This window comes from Drosophila santomea, chromosome 2R (assembly GCF_016746245.2).
Source record: "Drosophila santomea strain STO CAGO 1482 chromosome 2R, Prin_Dsan_1.1, whole genome shotgun sequence".
In the NCBI taxonomy this organism is placed as follows: domain Eukaryota; kingdom Metazoa; phylum Arthropoda; class Insecta; order Diptera; family Drosophilidae; genus Drosophila; species Drosophila santomea.
The window spans coordinates 16,366,700-16,386,428 of NC_053017.2; the positions used below are offsets into that span (position 1 = coordinate 16,366,700).

General features: G+C 45.2%; 1 protein-coding gene across 3 annotated transcripts; it reads left to right on the plus strand.

The window, feature by feature from the left end:
* Positions 1–1,912: 1,912 nt before the first annotated feature.
* Positions 1,913–19,282, plus strand: LOC120446353 (cyclic nucleotide-gated cation channel subunit A). Of its 3 annotated transcripts, XM_039627281.2 has the most exons (10): positions 1,913–2,600; positions 2,668–2,737; positions 6,583–6,796; positions 7,105–7,612; positions 13,939–14,190; positions 14,590–14,752; positions 15,532–16,071; positions 17,361–18,026; positions 18,120–18,270; positions 18,327–19,282. In XM_039627281.2, the coding sequence occupies exons 3-10, from the start codon at positions 6,696–6,698 to the stop codon at positions 18,475–18,477; spliced, it is 2,532 nt and encodes an 843-aa protein (XP_039483215.1). In that variant the 5' UTR covers positions 1,913–2,600; positions 2,668–2,737; positions 6,583–6,695; the 3' UTR covers positions 18,478–19,282. The 3 variants fall into 3 exon arrangements, with proteins under 3 accessions (XP_039483215.1, XP_039483213.1, XP_039483216.1); XM_039627279.2 differs by having other exon boundaries at positions 1,913–2,737; XM_039627282.1 differs by lacking the exons at positions 1,913–2,600; positions 2,668–2,737; positions 6,583–6,796; positions 7,105–7,612 and adding an exon at positions 12,774–12,914.
* The last annotated feature ends 447 nt before the right edge of the window (positions 19,283–19,729 follow it).

Here is a 19,729-nt window from a genome sequence, read left to right on the forward strand (position 1 = left end):
CCCACTGGCAAAATTTGCATATTTGCGTTGCTGCTGCCAGCACACTATATTCCATTCCATTTGGTGCTCTAATTAATATGCGGGCCGCTTAGCGGCATGCCGAGCAATCAGAGCCACTTCAGGATCCCCGTCGTCCAGGACTGCAGCTGCTGCTTGCGGTTAATTAATGTCCTTGCACCTTAACATTGAATTCAAGCTGAGCCAATGCAATTACATTTTATTGCGTGGCAATCAATTCCATTCAACAAGTGACATTGAGACGGGGAGCCTGAAAAAAGCGTAGGAATTGCGGCCCACTTCCTGTCTTCGCCACTCAGCCTTCGTTCATTTGGCCAAGATGTATTTCCACCGTATGACAAATATTTAAACCGATAGACCTCCGGCGAAGGTTAAACCGGAGTCCTTGACAGACATTTTACAACTAACTTTATGAGAACTCTGCTCCCGGCTGCCGATGTCTGCTCATTCCACGACCAAATCGGCCTTATCGAACTGGAAACAGACCCATATAGAGCCAGTCAGGCATTCCGCCCATCTTTATAGCCAGTATAAATATGTGTAAAGAGGGTGATGGTGGGTTAAGAGGTTGGGATTCCCCGACTCTGGATAAAAGTGAAAGCCAGCTAGGGGCCCATATCCTCCCGCGTTTCCTCATTTGTATTTGCTTTGGCATTTCGCCCCTGCAACACACAAAGGCTGAATGGAAATGGGATCGAATGGGGATTGATTGGGGGATTGATGCGACAAAGGGGCCACACGCACATGAGCCTTGACAAAAGTCAATCAGCATATTTGCTCGATTGGAGGGAGCATGCCAAGCGGATAATCGATTCGCAATGTGTTTGAATAACAAATTACTGGAAATTGTGAATGCGAAAGTCACTGTAGCTACACCCCTAGCCCCACCGAACATCGAGTACATTTCGGCAAAATCGAGGGATTAAAATGTATGCAGCTGTCACAGTCGCGGGATTTCGATTGCCATCAGCCCAGCATCTCAACATCCCAACATCCTGTCATCCTAGAAATCCCGATGCCACTTGTTGGCCTTTGCCATCTTGGTTGGTGAGTGAACTTGTGGCTCGAACTATTGAACTTTGGGCTCAAACAATGAACTTTCCGTACTATTTGCTCCTTCCAGACTCTTCAGCGTACACTTGGAAAAAGTTTTGAAATTTTTGTTTTCTAATAGAACTATTTAGTAGTTGGAAGTAGTAAAAGAAGTAAATATTAAATTATTTCTAAAACATTGTAAGGGCCCATAAAGAAACCCTCTAAAACCCTTTTCTGTTCTTAAACATCTTAGATATCTCTAAACTTCTCGCCTTAGAATTTGCTGAGTGTGATAAAACCAAAAGCAATAAACTGGGAATACGCAGATGTTCGAGGAAAACTTTATCCCCATTGCAGCCAAGTAGAAGGGAGCAAACCAATGGGGCAAGCTCAACCAGATAATGTTCTGGCCAAGTTTAATCTAATTTCGGTGGCATGTGAATAATCGTGCCGAATTAGTTGTGTTCGATTTGGTCAGATGTCAGTGCACCTAAACTGTCAACAAAGGAACTTTGCCCATCTATGTACATGGCAGCATCCTTCTCCTTGGCAGGACAACATATGTGGCAGACGAGTTTAAATCACGGCAGAACAAAAAGCGAGCTCTGCATGCATTAATCAACTTCAGCAAATGAACTAAGCTGGCCCCGGGGCCGAAACCCAAGCGGCCCTAGGATTCAATGACCCTGACCGCCAGAAGGTACCTATACCTATGTATGTATGCCCACTTCTCCCGCTAGCCTCAATTTGTCAATGTGTCACATGATCAACCGAAACGAGTATTGGAGCATTGATTTAATTAATTTATGTTATATCCCCACGGGCCTGGCAACAGCCGACTCTAACTGGGAACTCTGGCCAGGATGCAAGGCAGTTCGGCAGCTGGGTGTCCTGTGCCTGCCTCCTAGGACATGTTCAACAGGTTGGCCAGCTTCCGTGGAGCGCGGAGCGTAGAGCGTAGAGCTTTTATGCGGGAAAAGCTCAGCCGAGCCGAACGCAGCACACTCATGAATGAAAAGCAGACGGACGCGGACTCGGCTGCCAGTTTCAGCTTCAGCTTCAGTTTCAGTGTCAGTGGTTGCCTCTGGTTCTGACTGTGGTACTGCCTGTGCTTCTGTTTTTTGCTTCAGTTTCCGGAGCTCTCATTGCGCCGCCAACCGGGCTAGCGAACGTACACGGCGCGGACTCCTCCGTCGAGAGCCCACGTAAATAGGATAGAACGTAATCGTCTCGAGATCCCCTAGCGCGGCTCCATTCAAATCGAAAAGGGACAGCCGTCACATTTGATTTGAATTTTAATTCAATAAAAAAGTGCAAAAGTACAAAAAAAGTAAAAAAAAAAAGTAATAATAATCGTAAAAAAAGGATATCGCAGCAGGCAGCAACAAATGTAAATGCCTGTCATTTCGAATCCTCCCCCGTATCTGTGTGTTCCTCGGCTGTGCGGTGTTTTGTGAAGTCGCGAGGCGTAAAAAATATTCAAATTTCATGTTGAAATTACTGCACGCATTCTTAAATAATCCAATGCCAACACAAGTGTGCAAAAAGTAAGGAGACTCGACTCAAAAGGCGACGCCAAGCGTTTGCTAATAGGATTACGCATCACCTCCCCAGCTGACAGAGTCCAGGATTAGCAGGATCCACTCCAAGTGAAACGGTACACCCAGACCACAGGATAGCAAAGGTACAGCCCGCGGGCAACAGGCTGTAATCACACTTACTTAACTCCAGTACACCCCATCACACCATCACACCACACGGCGTATGCGTGATTTCCATGCCCATTCCGATATTGATATCGCTGTGTGCCTAATTGTTAACTACAGCCATAGGACACACACAGAGCGGCGAATTAATAACGAACTTGGTGCCATATTAATTGGCATCCGCGGGGGAGCAGGAGACATGTTTTTGGTGGTGCAGCGGGTGGGTGGGGTGCTTCAAGAGGAGCAGTAAACTCCATAAATATCACATTTTATTAAACAAAGCCCGAATCCATTTGCGTTATTGCCTTTACGTGCACGAATGTTAATTGAAGTCACCTCACCTTTTCGGGATGGTGCCAGGTCCACCTGTCCCCCCTGTTCCCCTGCCATCCATAACCCCCATAAGCCCCTATATCCCCTTCTCCTCATGATTAAGCCCCTCCCCCCACTTGGCCCCGCAACACTTATCATCATGGCAGCAAAACCACCAAAACAGATTAGATAAGTCGATGGTTGCAGAATGATTAGCGAACAAAGGGACTTTGCATGTGGATGCGTGAATGTGTGGATTTAGTTGTGGATGTGGAGATATGGAGGAGGACGAGGAGGTGCCTCTGCAGGATGGGCACTTGTATGCGGGAAATGAATATTCATAATGAGGCGCCAGTTACACATTTCCCGTCGAAGCATGAAAAGCAAATTACGCACAAAATAATTGACATTAGCATATTTTGTGCATCCCGGTACATTAAGAGTATCTGTGTGAGCGCGTGTACATCCTGTTTTAGAACATTTCTTTCAACTTGGTTTTTTATTTTGCTCCTCCTTGCGGATTCCCTCATCGTTTTGATTGAACTTGAAATGCTCCCCTGCCGCAGCCACATGGCCACATGGCGTATACGTGATGCGTCTGAGAGGATTAAACTCAGCTAGCTGGCGAATGGCGAATGGCGAACAGGGGGTGTATAATATAATACAGCACTAAGTGTTTGGAATGGGAGCACCGCTCCCTATACATATTGAATAAACATTTCTCTTGTTTTTTTTTGTGCTCTGTGGGAAGTTTCTTTTCTAATTGATCCCCCCAGCTGACAGGCGGAAATGGACAGAAGAGGACCGCAGCGAAATTTGTTTTCAATATGGACATGTGTTTACTTATTTAGGACTCTTGGTCCCTTGTACCCTCGTCTCCAGCCACTCGGACAATCATAATCCTCCGCCAGGGGAGTGGGAGTGGGAGTGCTCAGGATTCCATGGGGCGTAAACTTCACACGTTCCCCCAGTTTCGCTTTACTCGCCCCCATGGTGCCACTAAATCATTTCAAATAAGACACATCGATGCAGAGGGAGAAATGGCTCAAATTGGTTGTAAATGTTGCTTAAAAAGGTTACAACCTTTTCGGGATAGTATTATTAACAAATGAGGCATTTCCTTATAACGCATTTATGTATTTATTAGAAAGCACCCTTAATTCCATATTGATTGTTTATAACTTCGCTTAAATAAACTAAAAACTAAAGTATCTTGACGTAATTAAAACATCCACATGATTTCCATTCATAACATTCTCAATTCTCTTTTATGTGGCTAAACATCGAGCTCAATCTGTTTTGATTACAATTAATTGTGTTGTAAAAGAATTTTATGCTTTATGCCATTTTTTTCGTGTGCACACACAGTAGGCGAAATTTATGGCTCGTTAGCAATTTATCCCGAGGGGTCGGAGATCGAGGAAAATTATGCCAGGAGCAGAACGAAAAGTTTGCCTAATTTTGAAGTTGCTGCCAATGCGGTTGCGGTTGGCTTTGAGGTTCATGGGTTAATTGCCAAGATACGAGTATTTCGCTGCAGGACGAGATCCCCTTATTCACTTCTCCTGCCACTTTCTCGATTGGCACGCAGGAGCGAAAGGAAGATGCAAACGGGCAAACAGGCAAAGTGGCTTTCCAGCCACATTTTATCAAAGTCAATTCTTATCTGCACGAAAAATGTTTGCAGCTGAAGTTGATAAATGGATTTACTTTGATTTCATGGCTAAAAATCGATGCAGCCCGGGTGTGAAGCTGTGGAGCCGTGGAGCACGGTACACGAAGTACTTGTGCTATTTGAATCCCTTTGCCCGTAGTAAAATCCGAGACAATGGACCAAACTGGCGGTCAAAGACTCGAAGACGCCCCCCCCATGAACTACTCTGACTCATCGAAGGATGCCACTTGTGCTGGCCAAAAACCAAAATTGCACTTAAAATTGAATGCTTGGCTGGAGGAGCGTGCAACTCGCAGATAATCTATGGCATAAAATCACGCGACAGTAAGCGCTGCTTAATGCCAGACAAAGGAGAAGGACAAAGGATGAAGTGCAACTTGTGTGTGTCCATGTGGATACATATACATACCTTCTTTGTGGCAGCCACTCGACTGGAAATTACATAAAAAATTTCGCATTGCCACTTCGTGTTTGCGCTCGTTTTGATTTTCAGCCATTGCATTTACATTTGCATTTGGAAATTCATTCGCAGTCGCGTTTTCATTCCCATCACCATTTCCATATTCAGTACCAAATCCCCCATTCGATTTCATTCTTTTTTTTCCGTGACTCACAGCTGCATTTCATCCGCAAATGTTGAATTTTTCGCTCATCTGGCATCTTGTATTTATCATTTGCGCATCATTAGCTCGCCTTTAAACGGCATTCATATTATTTATTTGCCAAGTGAGAACTTTCTTTAGTTGGACAGCTGCTGCTGTCCTTTAAGTCCTTGGAGCTCCGCAATTAACACCAATTGATGTGCCCCGAGTTGGTTCTACGGAATTTAGCTTGATTCGGATTTGAAAGTGGATTCAATTGAAGTTGGAAGTTCACACACTTTTTTTGGGGCCTTTGATGTATCCTTAATTATTTATGTATATACAATTTTATAAAAATCAGCCATACTTCCATTTACATTTTACTAATGTAATAAAAAGGTCCCACATTTTAATTTCTGAATATTTATGTACTTTCAAAAAGCTGTTCATTTGAAAGTCATGAACTTAGTAAAACATGGGCTTCGCCAATTTATTCCTACAATTAATGTGAGCTGAGTGCCGTAAAAATTACTGCTACGAATTCACACTTTACGCAACTAGTTCAAAAAGTTACACACATTGAATGGGTTTTCCAAAGGGCTAAAGTTTACCAGAAAAAAACTGAGAGCACTCGAGTCCCTTGAGTATTTAAAATGTGTAAAACAAGTAGCTCCTTAAGCATTTCCCATCAGCATTTACTGCTCCTCTGATTACCTGCGGATAAAGTTTTATGCATCAAACCGCATCCCTATATCCTTCCCCATATCCTTTCCTCTTACAAAATCCTCATTTTGCAACTTTTACACTTAAGCAGCGAGCAGAAGGCGTCCATTGAAAAATTTCTGTTGCCTATCTCGAGGGGCAATGGTAAAATTGGGAACCACAGGCAGTGTGTGCTTCGTAAGCCAACAATTTTGCATTTAATTGCTTAATTGCTGCAGCAGCACGGCTCACATCCCAGAGGCACAGCCTCCGAGGCCCTGGATCCTCCACCTCCTGCTCCAGCTCCTTCTGGCCACTAAGCGGCTGGCATTTATGTTAACGTCTCTCCAAGTGTTTTATGGCCGTGCAGAAAGAAACATTTATGACTGCTCCGGTCCCCGGAGGTGCTGCCTCGGGTCTTTTGGAGCTGGCGTGGGCGTGGCCAGACCACAATTGCCGCCAAGTGGGCGTTTAGGCACTGGGGCTACAAACAACTTGAATTCTCGGCCAAGTGTATGAGTGCAAAAGTTTAACTTCCTCGTCCTCCTTGCAGAATCCTCCTCCGGTTCCTCCTCGTGCGCTTTTCATCGTAGTAATGGTGGCGATGGACTCGTGCCTAGCGTAGCTGCATTCCATTCCAAGTCCAGACGTCGCTCCGAGCCAGCTATGTGGACGTACATGATGGCTGCCGCCCGCGGAGATCGGGTCAACACGATGATGTCCAACCGTCGACGCCCCGAAACCGAGTCCCCAAAATATGGCTACAAGTAAGTTCCATTCTATAATCTAAAGCTATAATAATTTGGAGCTATTGTTATTAAAATATTACATCAGGCTTCGTTTAAAGTTTGAACACACATTTTGTGTGTTCCTTAAAATTGCAAATTTATTTTATTTAATACATTCTAAGAACTTATTTGAGTAGAATTATTCAACGTTTAATCAAAGATACTTGTAGAAACAACTTTTTTTTCGATACTCAAACTTGTTTATTTCCTTCCTTTCTCGAATTAAGTAAGCTTTTACCATTGCGAAACGACTGTTCATCTAATTTCACTCGTCACTTAACCATTAGCCTCACCAACCGTCCCATGTACCGCACCACCCGATTGGTGGGCCCCGCCTCCTCGGCGCCCGCCCAACTGCAGCTGCCCGGCGGCTCCCATCAGGCGACGATGGGCGTGGCGCCGCCGCCGCTGGAGGAGATTAGTGGCGGTCTGTTCGCACCCTTCGCGCCCACGGCGACCATAACGGTGGAGCAGGCGGCCACCTCGATTCCGATGGCAGTGGATGGCGAGGTGCACCACCTGCACTATCCGCGTCGCAGTTGGCAACGGAAATATCGCCAGGGGATTCATCGCCAGCCAGGCGGAGGAGCCGTGGAGGATGAGGACGTGGAGGACAACGACGACGACGACGATGATGATGACGATGAGGATGACGAGGATGAGTTCGGTGCTGCCGTTTGCGAGGATAACCCGGAGGAGGCCATTGCACGCGCTGACCACGGGCAGCAAAAACAGCACTACCAACCAAATGCCAGCGATGCCAGTTGTGTGGAAAATGGCAGGAAGCTGATACAGGTGAGTTGCTAAACTTATCAGCAGATGAGTCCATTTAGTCAAGGGTGTCTGCACCTTGGGGATGACCCTTAATTTTTTAAAAGCTATATCACGTAACTGTGAAATTAAACTTTTTTTGCAACAAAGAAGAGTTAGTAGTAAGTAGTAAGGAACAAGTTAATTAATAAATATAATTACACGATAGTGGCTCGTCTGCAATTCAATTTACCTGCGCGGCCAGCGTGGCGTATGCGTAATTTGATACAAATTCGATACGTTTGCCAATAAACTATGGCCAATAACTGATACATTATGCTCTGCCTGTGCAGCTGCCCCTGGCCGCAGTTCAATTATGTGGAAATAAAATTAAGTAATTGCTTTAATTGATTGACGCCCCGTCCTCTGGAGGCGGAATTGGCCCAGTTTTTTCCGAGCTGCGGGCCATGGAAACTCCGCATTGTCTGCATTGCTCCCCGCAGTCTTGCCATTCCATGGTATTCCAAGCCATTCCATGGTATTCCATTCTATTCCGCTCCAGACCAGACCAGACCAGACAAATGCAAATGAACTGGGCGGACCTTCATAAACTTGACCTTGCCGTAAATCGCGTTTTAATTACTTCCTCTATTGTCACGTAGCCGAGGCATCGCCCCAATAAACCCTTGGGCCCCCCAGCTGAATGAATGCCATTTTTGGCTGCCCGCAGAAATTTTTATTAGCACGTGTCAATCGACTTAAAATAATCAGAAATAAAAAAAAAAAAACGAAGGGAGGCTAAAAAGGCTGTGGGGTGCTTTATATGGAGTTGGGGTATTCATTTGTGGCCTAAACAAGGTTTGAGTGATAAGATTTAAATGGTTTAACTTACCGAAGTTCATGGTTCTTTTTAATTATTTCGAAGTATACTTCTTAATTTTTTGTTGATATATATTTAGCATAGATATTACAAACCATTTTCCCCATTTTCTAAACTTTTTTTTTTATATTAATATTTATTAAGTGAAGAATCCGTACATCATGATATTGTATTTTAACATCACAGGGTGGAGAAATATTCTTAAGAATTACCAAGCACTTTATAAAAGAATTCCCAAACTTACACAATTATATTATTTTATTTTATAATGATATTTATTCATATTATTTTTGTCCATTTACAAGTATGCATAGGTGAGTAACGGGTATCAGATAGTCGGGATACTCGACCTTAGCGTTCTCTCTTGTTTTTCATTAAAATGAAGTCATTATCTCAATCAAGCTGTCACAACAGAAAATACAGCTATCTGGTAAATATTATTTGAGCAGCTTTATGCAAATTCCTTATAGGCATTTCCATTTTCCACTTTCAAATGCAAAGCTTTTGGAACAACAGGCAGCTAAGCTGGTGTCCTTTGACTTCCGTATCTTTAATCTCCAACTGGCCGCATCTCGCCTTTCAAATCAACTCGCTTAAGTTCGCTGCACTTCTCGCTTCCTCTGCAATCCTCATGCTCATCCGCCAGTTGGAGATCTCTCATGTCCTGTCGAGGATAATTGCATTACTTAGGTTTCCTTATAAAAAGCAAAGAGAAAAGGAAACCAGACTTATTCCGACCCGCAGGGCTATAAATAAGTGAGTGTGTATTTCGGTCAGGGGAGTTGGGTGTTTAGCCGGTATGGTGGTGGACTATGGACTCATCCACCTACTCCATCGACAGTTGGCCAGCTGGAGGATACAGCAGGATGTGGCCGTGGCTGGACTCTGGGGCACATCGAGGGGAAGCGGGGCGCCAAGGGCGACAACCAATTTGATAGATAAGAGACTCGAACTCGAGAGTTCCTTTCGCCTCCGCTCAAAGTGAATGAAACGGGGGGCAAAAAACCAGCAACACAGCACTGTTTCAATGTCATTTCATAAATGGCCACAGCAATACCAATACTAGTACCGAAAGAAAAACGCAATGAAATAAATACAAACGCAAGGCCCTCAAAAAGCCCCAAGCCCCCCACACCTCCACTCCCCAAAAAAAAGTGCCCTCCATTTCCCGGACTTTTCCACTTTCATTCCATGCCCGCATATCGTTGTGGTTGACAATGTCGATGGCAATGGCAATGGCGATGGCGATGGCGTCCAAATATTGGCTTGGTCGCTTGTTGTTAATGCTTTTGAGGTGTGTTCCGAGTGTTTGTCCAGCAGCAGTGGTACAAAAGACAGCACTAACAGCACAAACAGCTGAGGAAAAGCTAAAGGAAACCCCAAACTGCTGGCATTGTCATTATATAAACGTCCATTACTCAAAAATGGTGCTGGGAGGAGGGGGGGTGTAAAACTTTATAGAATTGGCATTGAAAATATGGCAAGTCTCGTGCCGATCCAAAATAGTTACAAGTCCTCGAGTTGAACAGCCCCAACGGAACAGCGATGTGTATCCTTGTCAGCTGGTCCGTCCAGTCATTCAGTCATCCAGTCATCCAGTCGTGCCATTAAACCGATTAATGAACTCTATTTGCCTGGCCGTACCTGCGTGCGTACACTGCGCAAAATGGCTCACTTTGTAGGCAAAACATAACCAAGTTCTATAAACAAACTAAACATAGAAGACAGAAAGATACGAAATGCATTTGAATATTAAAATAGCGAAGTTAATGAGTAAATGCTTGTCTGCTGGGTTGGTTACCTTTCCGAAACAGCATCGATGATATAATTTTACAAACTCTACTTAATTAAACCACGATTTTTTGGCCAGTGTCGATGTTGGCTCGATTGTCTTTGTTGCTGTGCAATTTGAGAAGGCGGCAGGACACTCAACACGATGATGATGGCAATCGGAGAAAGTGCGGGCAGGACGGGGAAGGGAGAAAGTTAGGGAGGAAGGAGAAAGTTGGGGAGAAAGGAGAAAGGAGCGAGAACAAACAGCGAAAGTGCGGTCTGTCTGCGGACTTTCCGCTTAGTCAAATTTTTTTTTCGCCATCGGCAGTTACGAAAAAAACGCGTTCGCAGGCGGCAGCTTAGCTCGCAGGCAGTAACTTTGCAATAAATAAATTTTATAAAGACAAAGAACAGTAACAATGCTGAGCTCGTCAACTAATGCGTTCGGTAAACAATCGAAAACAAGGCTTAAAAATTGAAGCGGCAATAACAAAAAACAAAAAACAATCCACAAAAAAACCAAAAAGACTGGCAACTGCAAAAAACAACGACAACTGGATTTCCATGTTGATAAGGGTCACTGCGGTGATTCCCATGTAACTTTTGAGGCAAAAACACAACAATCAGGTCATCGGATTATACATTTTAGGCGGCATTAGTCAGTTTATTAAACGGACCTTGTTGTCGTTTGGTCGCCCGATAAACATCCAGCTTATGGTCATCGCCATCCAATCTGAGCCGCAATTTGCATAATTTCCCACGTTCCCATCGAAATCACAATCAATGTGTATAAATATACAACTAGCGGCTGTATCTACAACAGACTAGTGATAAAGTGCACGGTTTTCCGTAAAAACAAAGGGGTTAAAACCTTTGAATCCATGCAGTGATAAGATATCTGTTAGCTATTATTCATCCCAACGCGTATTGAATTCCAACCATTTTATCCCCGGAAATAACTACAAACCGTTTGCTTTTATTTTAGTGCCAACGAACACTACGATTGAATTTCATAAGAACAAACACAAGTTTATCAAGAAATTTGATATCAAAAAGCAGTTGTTGGGAATCTAAGTACTGGAATACAGATCTGAAGTGGAAAGTTACCTATAAGTGATATAGTGGTTCAAGCCCATCAAAAGTCGCTTTCAGCACCCGTTGCCCATTAAATTTTCCCTCAAAAGCAGCTCCCGAAACGAGCTTCGTTTTACCACTCTCTTAGCTGGATTTCCTCAGTTACGAGAACGGGTACGGGTCAGCTATTTGGACGTTTCTAACTCGATTTTTATGGTGCAACGCCTTGGCTTAGTAATGTTCATATGGGCCGAGCATAAAACACCATAGCGCGTGTCATAAACGTTTGATTTGCTTCAGTGTGAAGCTACCTGGTCAGGTGTAATCGAATGGGAGATTTCGGCCTAACGGACTTGCAATTATGGAAATTTATTGTGAGTTCCACGCGGCCATGCCACATGAATGCCAATCAGGGCGATGGTTGGCTGATAATGCCAATGCTGCTTCGCTGGGTCAGTGTTTCGAATTCAAGTACAACCGAAAAGTAAAGTAAAAAAATAAACAAATAAATACATAAATAACCCGAAAAGCCGTTCGAATTTTGTGCATAACCTTGCAATTGGCGAATTACAGTCTGTTGATGATGATGAGCTCATTGAAAATCAAAACTATTGACTGTCTGTCTGGCTGGCAGGAAAACTAAGCGATCTTACGCACCGGCTATCCGTCAAATTAATGGCAATTAATTTATGGCCAACGCAGCAGCACTGCGTCGCCTTTCAGCCTAATTGAAAGCGCGTTGGCACGGCCAATTAAAAAGCGTTTAGACCAAAACGACAAACGCCGGCCGGCATCATCAATCTTGTCGATTCAGTTGCCACCAACTCACCAACAACTGGATGGCTTTGTGGCACAGCTGAAGGACCAAAGTCACTTGGGATTTCAACTTCATCCGAGGCGTCGACGGTGCAAGTTAATTAATTAAAACGCGGCAGCGCGATGAGCGGCGATGCAAATTAAGAAAATTGCAAAACAGCATTCCGAATTGAATTGACAACGGCAGCTAGCAAACAAGCCACACGCTTGTTACTATTGTGCGGCACAGTGGGACCTCTGTAACGCAAACTTAACAAACTAAAGATATAGCAATTGCATTTCATCTGTTAGTTTTAATTTGATCTATCTCCATTTTGTATTTTTCAAGTATAGCTTGTTTCTTAAAATTTATAGTTAGCCATTTGTGTGAAAAGTCATTGCAATGAATGTGACTTAACAGTTCACGCTGCACAGGTTCCACTGTGGTTTATTGTGTATGGATGTCGTGGTTTGGTCAGTGGCGACTGCGCTGCCGGCGTCGCTGCTTCGCCTTGGCCAAGTCGAGTGTTTTGGCGGCAGTTATCAGTGTGGGCAGTGTGAACAGTTTGAAAAGTCCGCTCGACGCAACGCAGCGCATGCGCGCCGCTGTTGACCAAAAACTAACCGTTATTGCCGCCCGTTATTGTTATTGCCGCAGGCCTAAATCGGAAGTTCTAAGGTGCAAGTGAGACGGAAACGTTGCCAGTTAAAAAGAGAGTGCAAAGAGCGCAGCGAATCGACTTGATTTGTATGCGACATTTCAAAGTCAAAGCCATGGTGCAGTCGCTGGATATATCCGCCATAACGGGACAGCAAGCAGATGCGGTAAATCTACCCACTCACATACTCACACTCACACACACACATGCACCAAATATGTGGCCTTCGAACCTAAACACACACACTCACACATACACACACGCAGCGGGGGGCGTGGCATTGCATTGTCATTTGCCATTCGCCGCTCAACGAGGCGTATGCGTCATATTTTTTTACCATTCTCCCGCCCCCCGCTTTTCCACCGCATTTTTCCTCTTTTCTCGAACTAAAGATGGCTTAATGGATTAACCGCTGCCGGCAACTGATAAGCGTTTATTAGACTGTCAAGCACACGCCCTTCATGCACGGAAAGTGGGTGGGCAACTGGAGCGCAGGAATCTTGGAACGCTTACACTAGTTACACTCCTGGGGAGCATTTACATTCTATACGATGTGTCCTTCAATGCGATCAGTTGTCTTTAAAGCCAGAAAAACCCAAAAAAACGCTTTAGTGCACGAATTAGAAAAATGTTAATATTTTTAAGCACTTTGTTTGATTTTAGAGTTTTTAGGTACAGATTAATTTTAAATAAAAACTTAAGGTAGTAACTACACTTTTAGTGCTGATTGCCTAAGAGTACTTCCCATTTTCATTAATTTCTCAGCAAACAGCATGAAATCTGTACTTTATTGGGTTACCAGTTGGCCTTAAATACTATTGCCGCGTCATTCCGCTGGCAGACATAACATAACAAAATTTAAGCACCAAACTTGGATGCTGACCAAGTTTTAATGCGGTTAGAGGGGGAAGAACCAGAAAAATGAGATACCCATAACCCGAACACTAAAACGCTTCAATTAGCGAACGTTCGGCGAAACTTTTCCCCAAACCCATGCCAAAACGTCACACCCTTAAGCTACACACGGCTACACAGGGAGAATTTCTGGGTAAAGAGCCAATCTCAAAATAAAGTAGATAGTACAAATAATTATATGGGTTCACAGTTATCCATTCCATATCAATTCTTAACCATCATTTGTAAATTCTTTAACTTAACTTTATTTTTAAAACAAATTTTTCACCGTGTAGGAGCCAAGTAAACGGAGCAAACCCTCCGCTTTAAGACGCACTCTGCAGGCACTGCGCCAGCGTCTGACTAAAAGGAATCGCCCCAAACCGCCGGACTGGTTCCTCGAAAAGTTCTCCAACACCACCAACACGGACAAGATTGGCAAGGGTTGTCCGGCGATGGAGGATGCGGCGCTCTCCAGCGAAATTCGGGGCTCCAGTGTCCTGTGCAACCGACTGTCCGTCGACCCCACCCTGCAGTCCCATTACAGAGTAAGTGAACTTCGGCACAAATACAAACTTGCTACTTTGCCATGGTTGATTCTTTATTGGTTACATTATTGGGTATTATTACTATATAAAAAAAAGTTGGAATAGAAAGTTTATAATTTGCATACAATCATTTTGTAATAGAGTTATAAAATAGCTTGTGCGCAATATAATCACATATTAAGGCAATTTCTTTAGGAAAGTAAGGGCTTACAGCTAGACTTTGCAATGAACCCTTTAGAATTACCTTGAAAGAACCTTCTACTTTGCCTAAATGTATGCAACGAAATATTTTCTAATTACGAAGTCCCTTTCCAGACATCAAAATGGGTAATTTCTACTACCTACACACTTTAATTACTTATATGTAAAATTATTTTTAAATGCTACATATTATTTCAGTGGCTGGCCATCGTTTCACTGGCAGTGCTTTACAATATCATCTTCGTGGTGGGACGTGCGGTCTTCTGGGAGATCAATAAGAGTGCTCCTGCTGTGTGGTACACACTGGACTACCTGTGCGACTTCATCTATCTGCTGGATACGCTTGTCCACATGCACGAGGGTGAGCTACTGACATCCACATCCACATCCCTCCTCCCCCGCTGTGGGATCTAGATTTTTGCGCTTTACCTATGCAAATGAGACCCGCAGTAAGCCGCCTTCAGACAATGGCAAGCAATGCTGTCGACAAAGCCATTTGGCACGCATGCGAGTCCCATTTCTGTCCATGATTCCTCATACAGACATACTTACACACACACATATGCTGGCGAGTCCTGTGAGCTCTGGATTGTGGGTGTGGTCGGGCTGCCAAATGCAGGGGATAAGCCAACCTTGACATTTTGTACAATAGCAACGAACGCCCTGGTACCGCTTAGTTTCAAATGCTACTTCAGCATGCTGTTCCTCATCTTAGCGGGGGAATGTGACATGATGAAGGATATATGGGGATTTATTACATCATGGGACGAGGAGTTGAAGCTAGTTGTCCCAAACTTTTGCGGTTTGTATCAAAGTGACTTGGGCAACTGAAATCAATACAAGCGAATCATGGGAAGATTATATCTATGATTTCTGGCAGTTCTTTAAAGTAATTTATAGTTTTCAAACAAAACGTAGATAATCTCAAACTAGTTGTAGGAAACATAGGGTACTCCTGTTCTGGCCCACCCAGCAACCCGTTTAAAATCCAAGGAGCAATAAAAAACAGTCGCCACATGGCGCAGCCAAAAGCCACGACTAAGACAAAGCGGGAGTCACCGCACGGAGCAAATCTCTAGGTCACCTCACACAGCCACAGAACTAAGTAAATCACATTGTTTCCGCTCTCATGCTCCGCAGGATTTCTGGACCAGGGTCTCCTCGTGCGAGACGCCTTTCGACTGCGCCGGCACTACTTCCACACCAAGGGCTGGTACCTGGACGTGCTGTCCATGCTGCCCACGGACTTGGCCTACATCTGGTGGCCACCTGAGACCTGCTCCAGCCTGTACCTTCCATGTCCCGTCATCGTGCGCCTGAATCGGCTGCTCAGGATCAATCGGCTGTGGGAGTGGTTTGATCGAACGGAGACGGCCACGGGCTATCCGAATGCCTTCCGCATCTGCAAGGTGGTGCTGGCCATCCTGGTGCTGATCCACTGGAATGCCTGCATGTACTTTGCCATCAGCTACGAAATCGGATTCAGCTCGGACTCGTGGGTGTACAATCTGAATGGAACGAGAAACAACACGCTGCAGCGGCAGTACATCTATAGTTTCTACTGGTCCACACTAACGCTGACCACCATTGGAGAGACGCCCACGCCGGAGAACGATGTGGAGTATCTGTTCGTGGTGGCCGATTTCCTGGCCGGAGTCCTAATCTTCGCCACCATTGTGGGTGAGTAGTGAGTGGGTCATTGGTCATTGGTCATTGCTCATTACTGGGTTGATAACCTAGAAAATCCCTTTCGGTCGCCCTCGGTTTGCTCGTGTTTACGCAAATATTTCGCCTGATCGTTTAATTGGTTGCAGAGTGACATCTGTGACATCAATGGGTATTAATTTACAGCCACGCACGTCAAGGACCCACACGTACACCCCCGACCTTCGCCACCCACACCAGCCCACACCGACCCACATTATTCATTACGCCTTCAGTTGTGTCCTCTTCGGTGGTTCCATGCCATTTTGTTTTGTTTTGCCGGGTTGATTTGTAGCCATCACCCCCCTTTGCCAGCTCCGCCCTTTCTTTTTTTTTTTTTTGGCAAACGTGCCTTTTTATCATTTTTGTCGTCGTCCTTATCGCCGCCATTACCGTCCCCCAAATGGGTGGCGGTGTCAAGGAGTAAGGCACATTCCCGCATTCCCAGCAGCTGCCAGACTCCACAGACTCCCCAGATCCCCATCATTTGACTGCCTCATCCTCGACCTCGCTCTGCAAACAAATTTACTTACTGTGATGAATGCCGAGTTCGTTTGGACAGGACAATTTGACGGGCACACTCGAAGAAATAGATTAATAATACCAGGAAATTAGGCAGGAAATCTCTAAAGTGAAGTGCAGGATTGCATGGGCTAATATACTTACACATGTATGAGTAGATGTGTACATTCCATAGAGACTGAGTTCAAATAGTGATTTTAGCTAAATGAGACTCAAGATTCTTCTATCAAAATTATATTAATATTGAAGAATATTAAAAAATCTTTGGAACTTCTAAATTTTTACTCGTTTGTTGTCCTAAGTAAAGCTGTTCATAACAGACGATGTGGCATTTAATAGCTCCTAATGGCACTCATTATTAATTTTTCCCGCCAAACATTTATGATAGAGAAAAATGTGACTCGATTTATTAGGTCCTTAAAGTCTACAAAGTTAGATTTAAATTATCCTGCGCGTTAATTCCCAGCGTAGGATTTGTTTTTCGCTGAGTACCCCGAGGCATCTCCGCCATTTCGGCGAACTGTACATGTGTGTGTATTTGACTCCGGCACCGGAAGTGCCGCCATTAGTTGCCTTTGTGCCATGTTATCCGCACGCCGGAATCCATGAGTAAAGCTTCGGCCAGCTTCGGTTTCACTGCCCCAAGTGGGCGGGCGAACCGGTTATGAAATGGCCAAGATGAATTGCTGCCGCTCCAATCGTTCATTAGGCAAGTTGCCCTAACACACTTTGCCCATTTCCAGGTAACATTGGCTCCATGATCTCCAACATGAATGTGGCCCGCGTGGAGTTCCAAAATCGCATGGACGGGGTCAAGCAGTACATGGCCTTCCGGCGAGTGGGTCACGAGCTGGAGGCTCGGGTGATCCGGTGGTTTGCCTACACGTGGTCGCAAAGTGGGGCACTGGACGAGGAGCGCGTGCTGGCCGCCTTGCCGGACAAGCTGAAGGCGGAGATAGCCATCCAGGTGCACATGGACACGCTAAAGCAGGTGCGCATCTTCCACGACACAGAACCGGGTCTCCTGGAGGCGCTGGTGCTCAAGCTCAAGCTGCAGGTCTTCAGTCCCGGCGACTACATCTGTCGCAAGGGTGACGTGGGCAAGGAGATGTACATCGTGAAACGGGGCAAGCTGTCCGTCGTCGGGGATGACGGCATCACAGTGCTGGCCACCCTGGGTGCCGGATCCGTGTTCGGCGAGGTCTCCGTGCTCGAGATTGCGGGCAATCGGACGGGCAATCGGCGCACGGCCAACGTGAGATCCCTGGGCTACTCGGATCTCTTCTGTCTGGCGAAACGGGATTTGTGGGAGACCCTGTCCGACTATCCGGAGGCCAGATCCACGCTCACGCAGCGAGGATGCCAGCTGCTGCGCAAGGATGGCTTGCTGGATGAGCAAATATTCGCGGGTAAGTTCGATTTGTAAAATGAATCAGCACATATTACGTATACGCCATGTTGTTCGGATTGTAAACATATATGTTTGCCGATTTCACTTGCAGATTCCCAGAGGGTACACGACAGCATCGAGGGCGGCATCGAGAAGCTGGAGCTCTCGGTGGAGAATCTCAACATGCGGCTGGCCCGCCTCCTGGCGGAGTACACGGCCAGCCAGGCCAAGATCAAGCAGCGCCTGGCCAAGCTGGAGATAAGGTGAGTATCTATGGGGCATCCTCGCACCTAAAACTTAACCCCCGTCCCTTTTCCAGTGGCGGCCCTGGCACGTGGCGACTGGAGTGTGAGCCCCAAACTCGGGCTCGCAGCGGACGCCTCTATTCGCTGCAGCCCAAGCGGCGCCCACGTTCGCGACCCGACGCGACTGCCAAGAGCAGCGATGCTGCCAAGCAGAACACGCTCTAAGTCGCCGGAAAACTCGCTGGAAAAGGCTCGGAACGTACGCAGTAGACTCCCCACCACCCCGGCCACCATTTCATATCTACAGCCGAGGCCGGAAAATAGTGATAAATGCATTAAACTTGCAGGAGTTGTTTGGGCGGGGAAGATAACCCTTTTTGGCCCGCAGCCAGCAGTTTTTTGGGCTACAAAAGCGGGTAAATCAATTTTTAATTTTTACAATTAGTCTCTAGAGCTGGGGATGAAAAGGGGGTGAAGTAGTGCGCGGGAGTTGTTTGTTCCAAACTTTATAAATTTGTTAAATGATTCAAAACTGAATGTGCCTCAAAAAGTGTGTGCGTGTGTAAGAGTAAGTTGAGTAAATTGGGCAGCAGCCATCTGGATTATCCCCTGGTTAACTACGATTCAGTGTACATAAGTTAAGCATAGTCCAATTTTACACACCTAGGCTAGGATGATTTTTACACACACCGAACCATGGATTTAGCGCACCAAGCAAAACCAACTGACAGTTTTCCAATGAGGAGGAACATTTCACATTAACTGACCAAGAACCGAAGGACATTGCTGAAATAATTAAAATGGGCGGGGCTGATGCACACAAATCGAATTCGATGAAAGAAAGAAAATGTTAACAACCAAGCTTCCAAAGCTTCCAAACCAAACGCAAAAACAATGGAAACAAATGCAAGAAAACAAATGAAATGTATTTTTATATTAGTCCTAGACATTGAGTGTACGATGTATATTGTCTATGTGTAAGTAAATCTAAAGCTAACGCTACAGAATAAACGAGAATCGAGTCACATTATTCGGAACACTTATGTCAGCGAAATTCGTATCCGCCGCCAGTCTTTCCTTTTCCTATTCCTTTTCCCATTTCATTTCTTTTTTCCAGGCGGCGGTTTAATGCAAATCGCCCACAGGCTCCGGCCACGCGTGTTTTTCCAAAGGATTCTCTTGCCAGGATTCCTTTTACTGGGCTCTAATGACATCTTCGAAATGGGAACTGTGTTCGCTCAGCACCAGCAACAAAGTCAATAAGTGCAGACGCATTGGGGAGAATGACAGCGACACGCGTTGGCTTTTTAGGTGCGACTTGCCTTTCTTTGTGCGTACAACGCGGCGTATGAGCAATGTGCCAGTGTCAGTGCTAAAAAGGTAAAATGGGGTACGTGGCTGAGGGGCTGATTTTACACAGAAAAGAATGCCACTATACTTAAATATTACATATGACTTAGCCAACTTAAGCATTTGT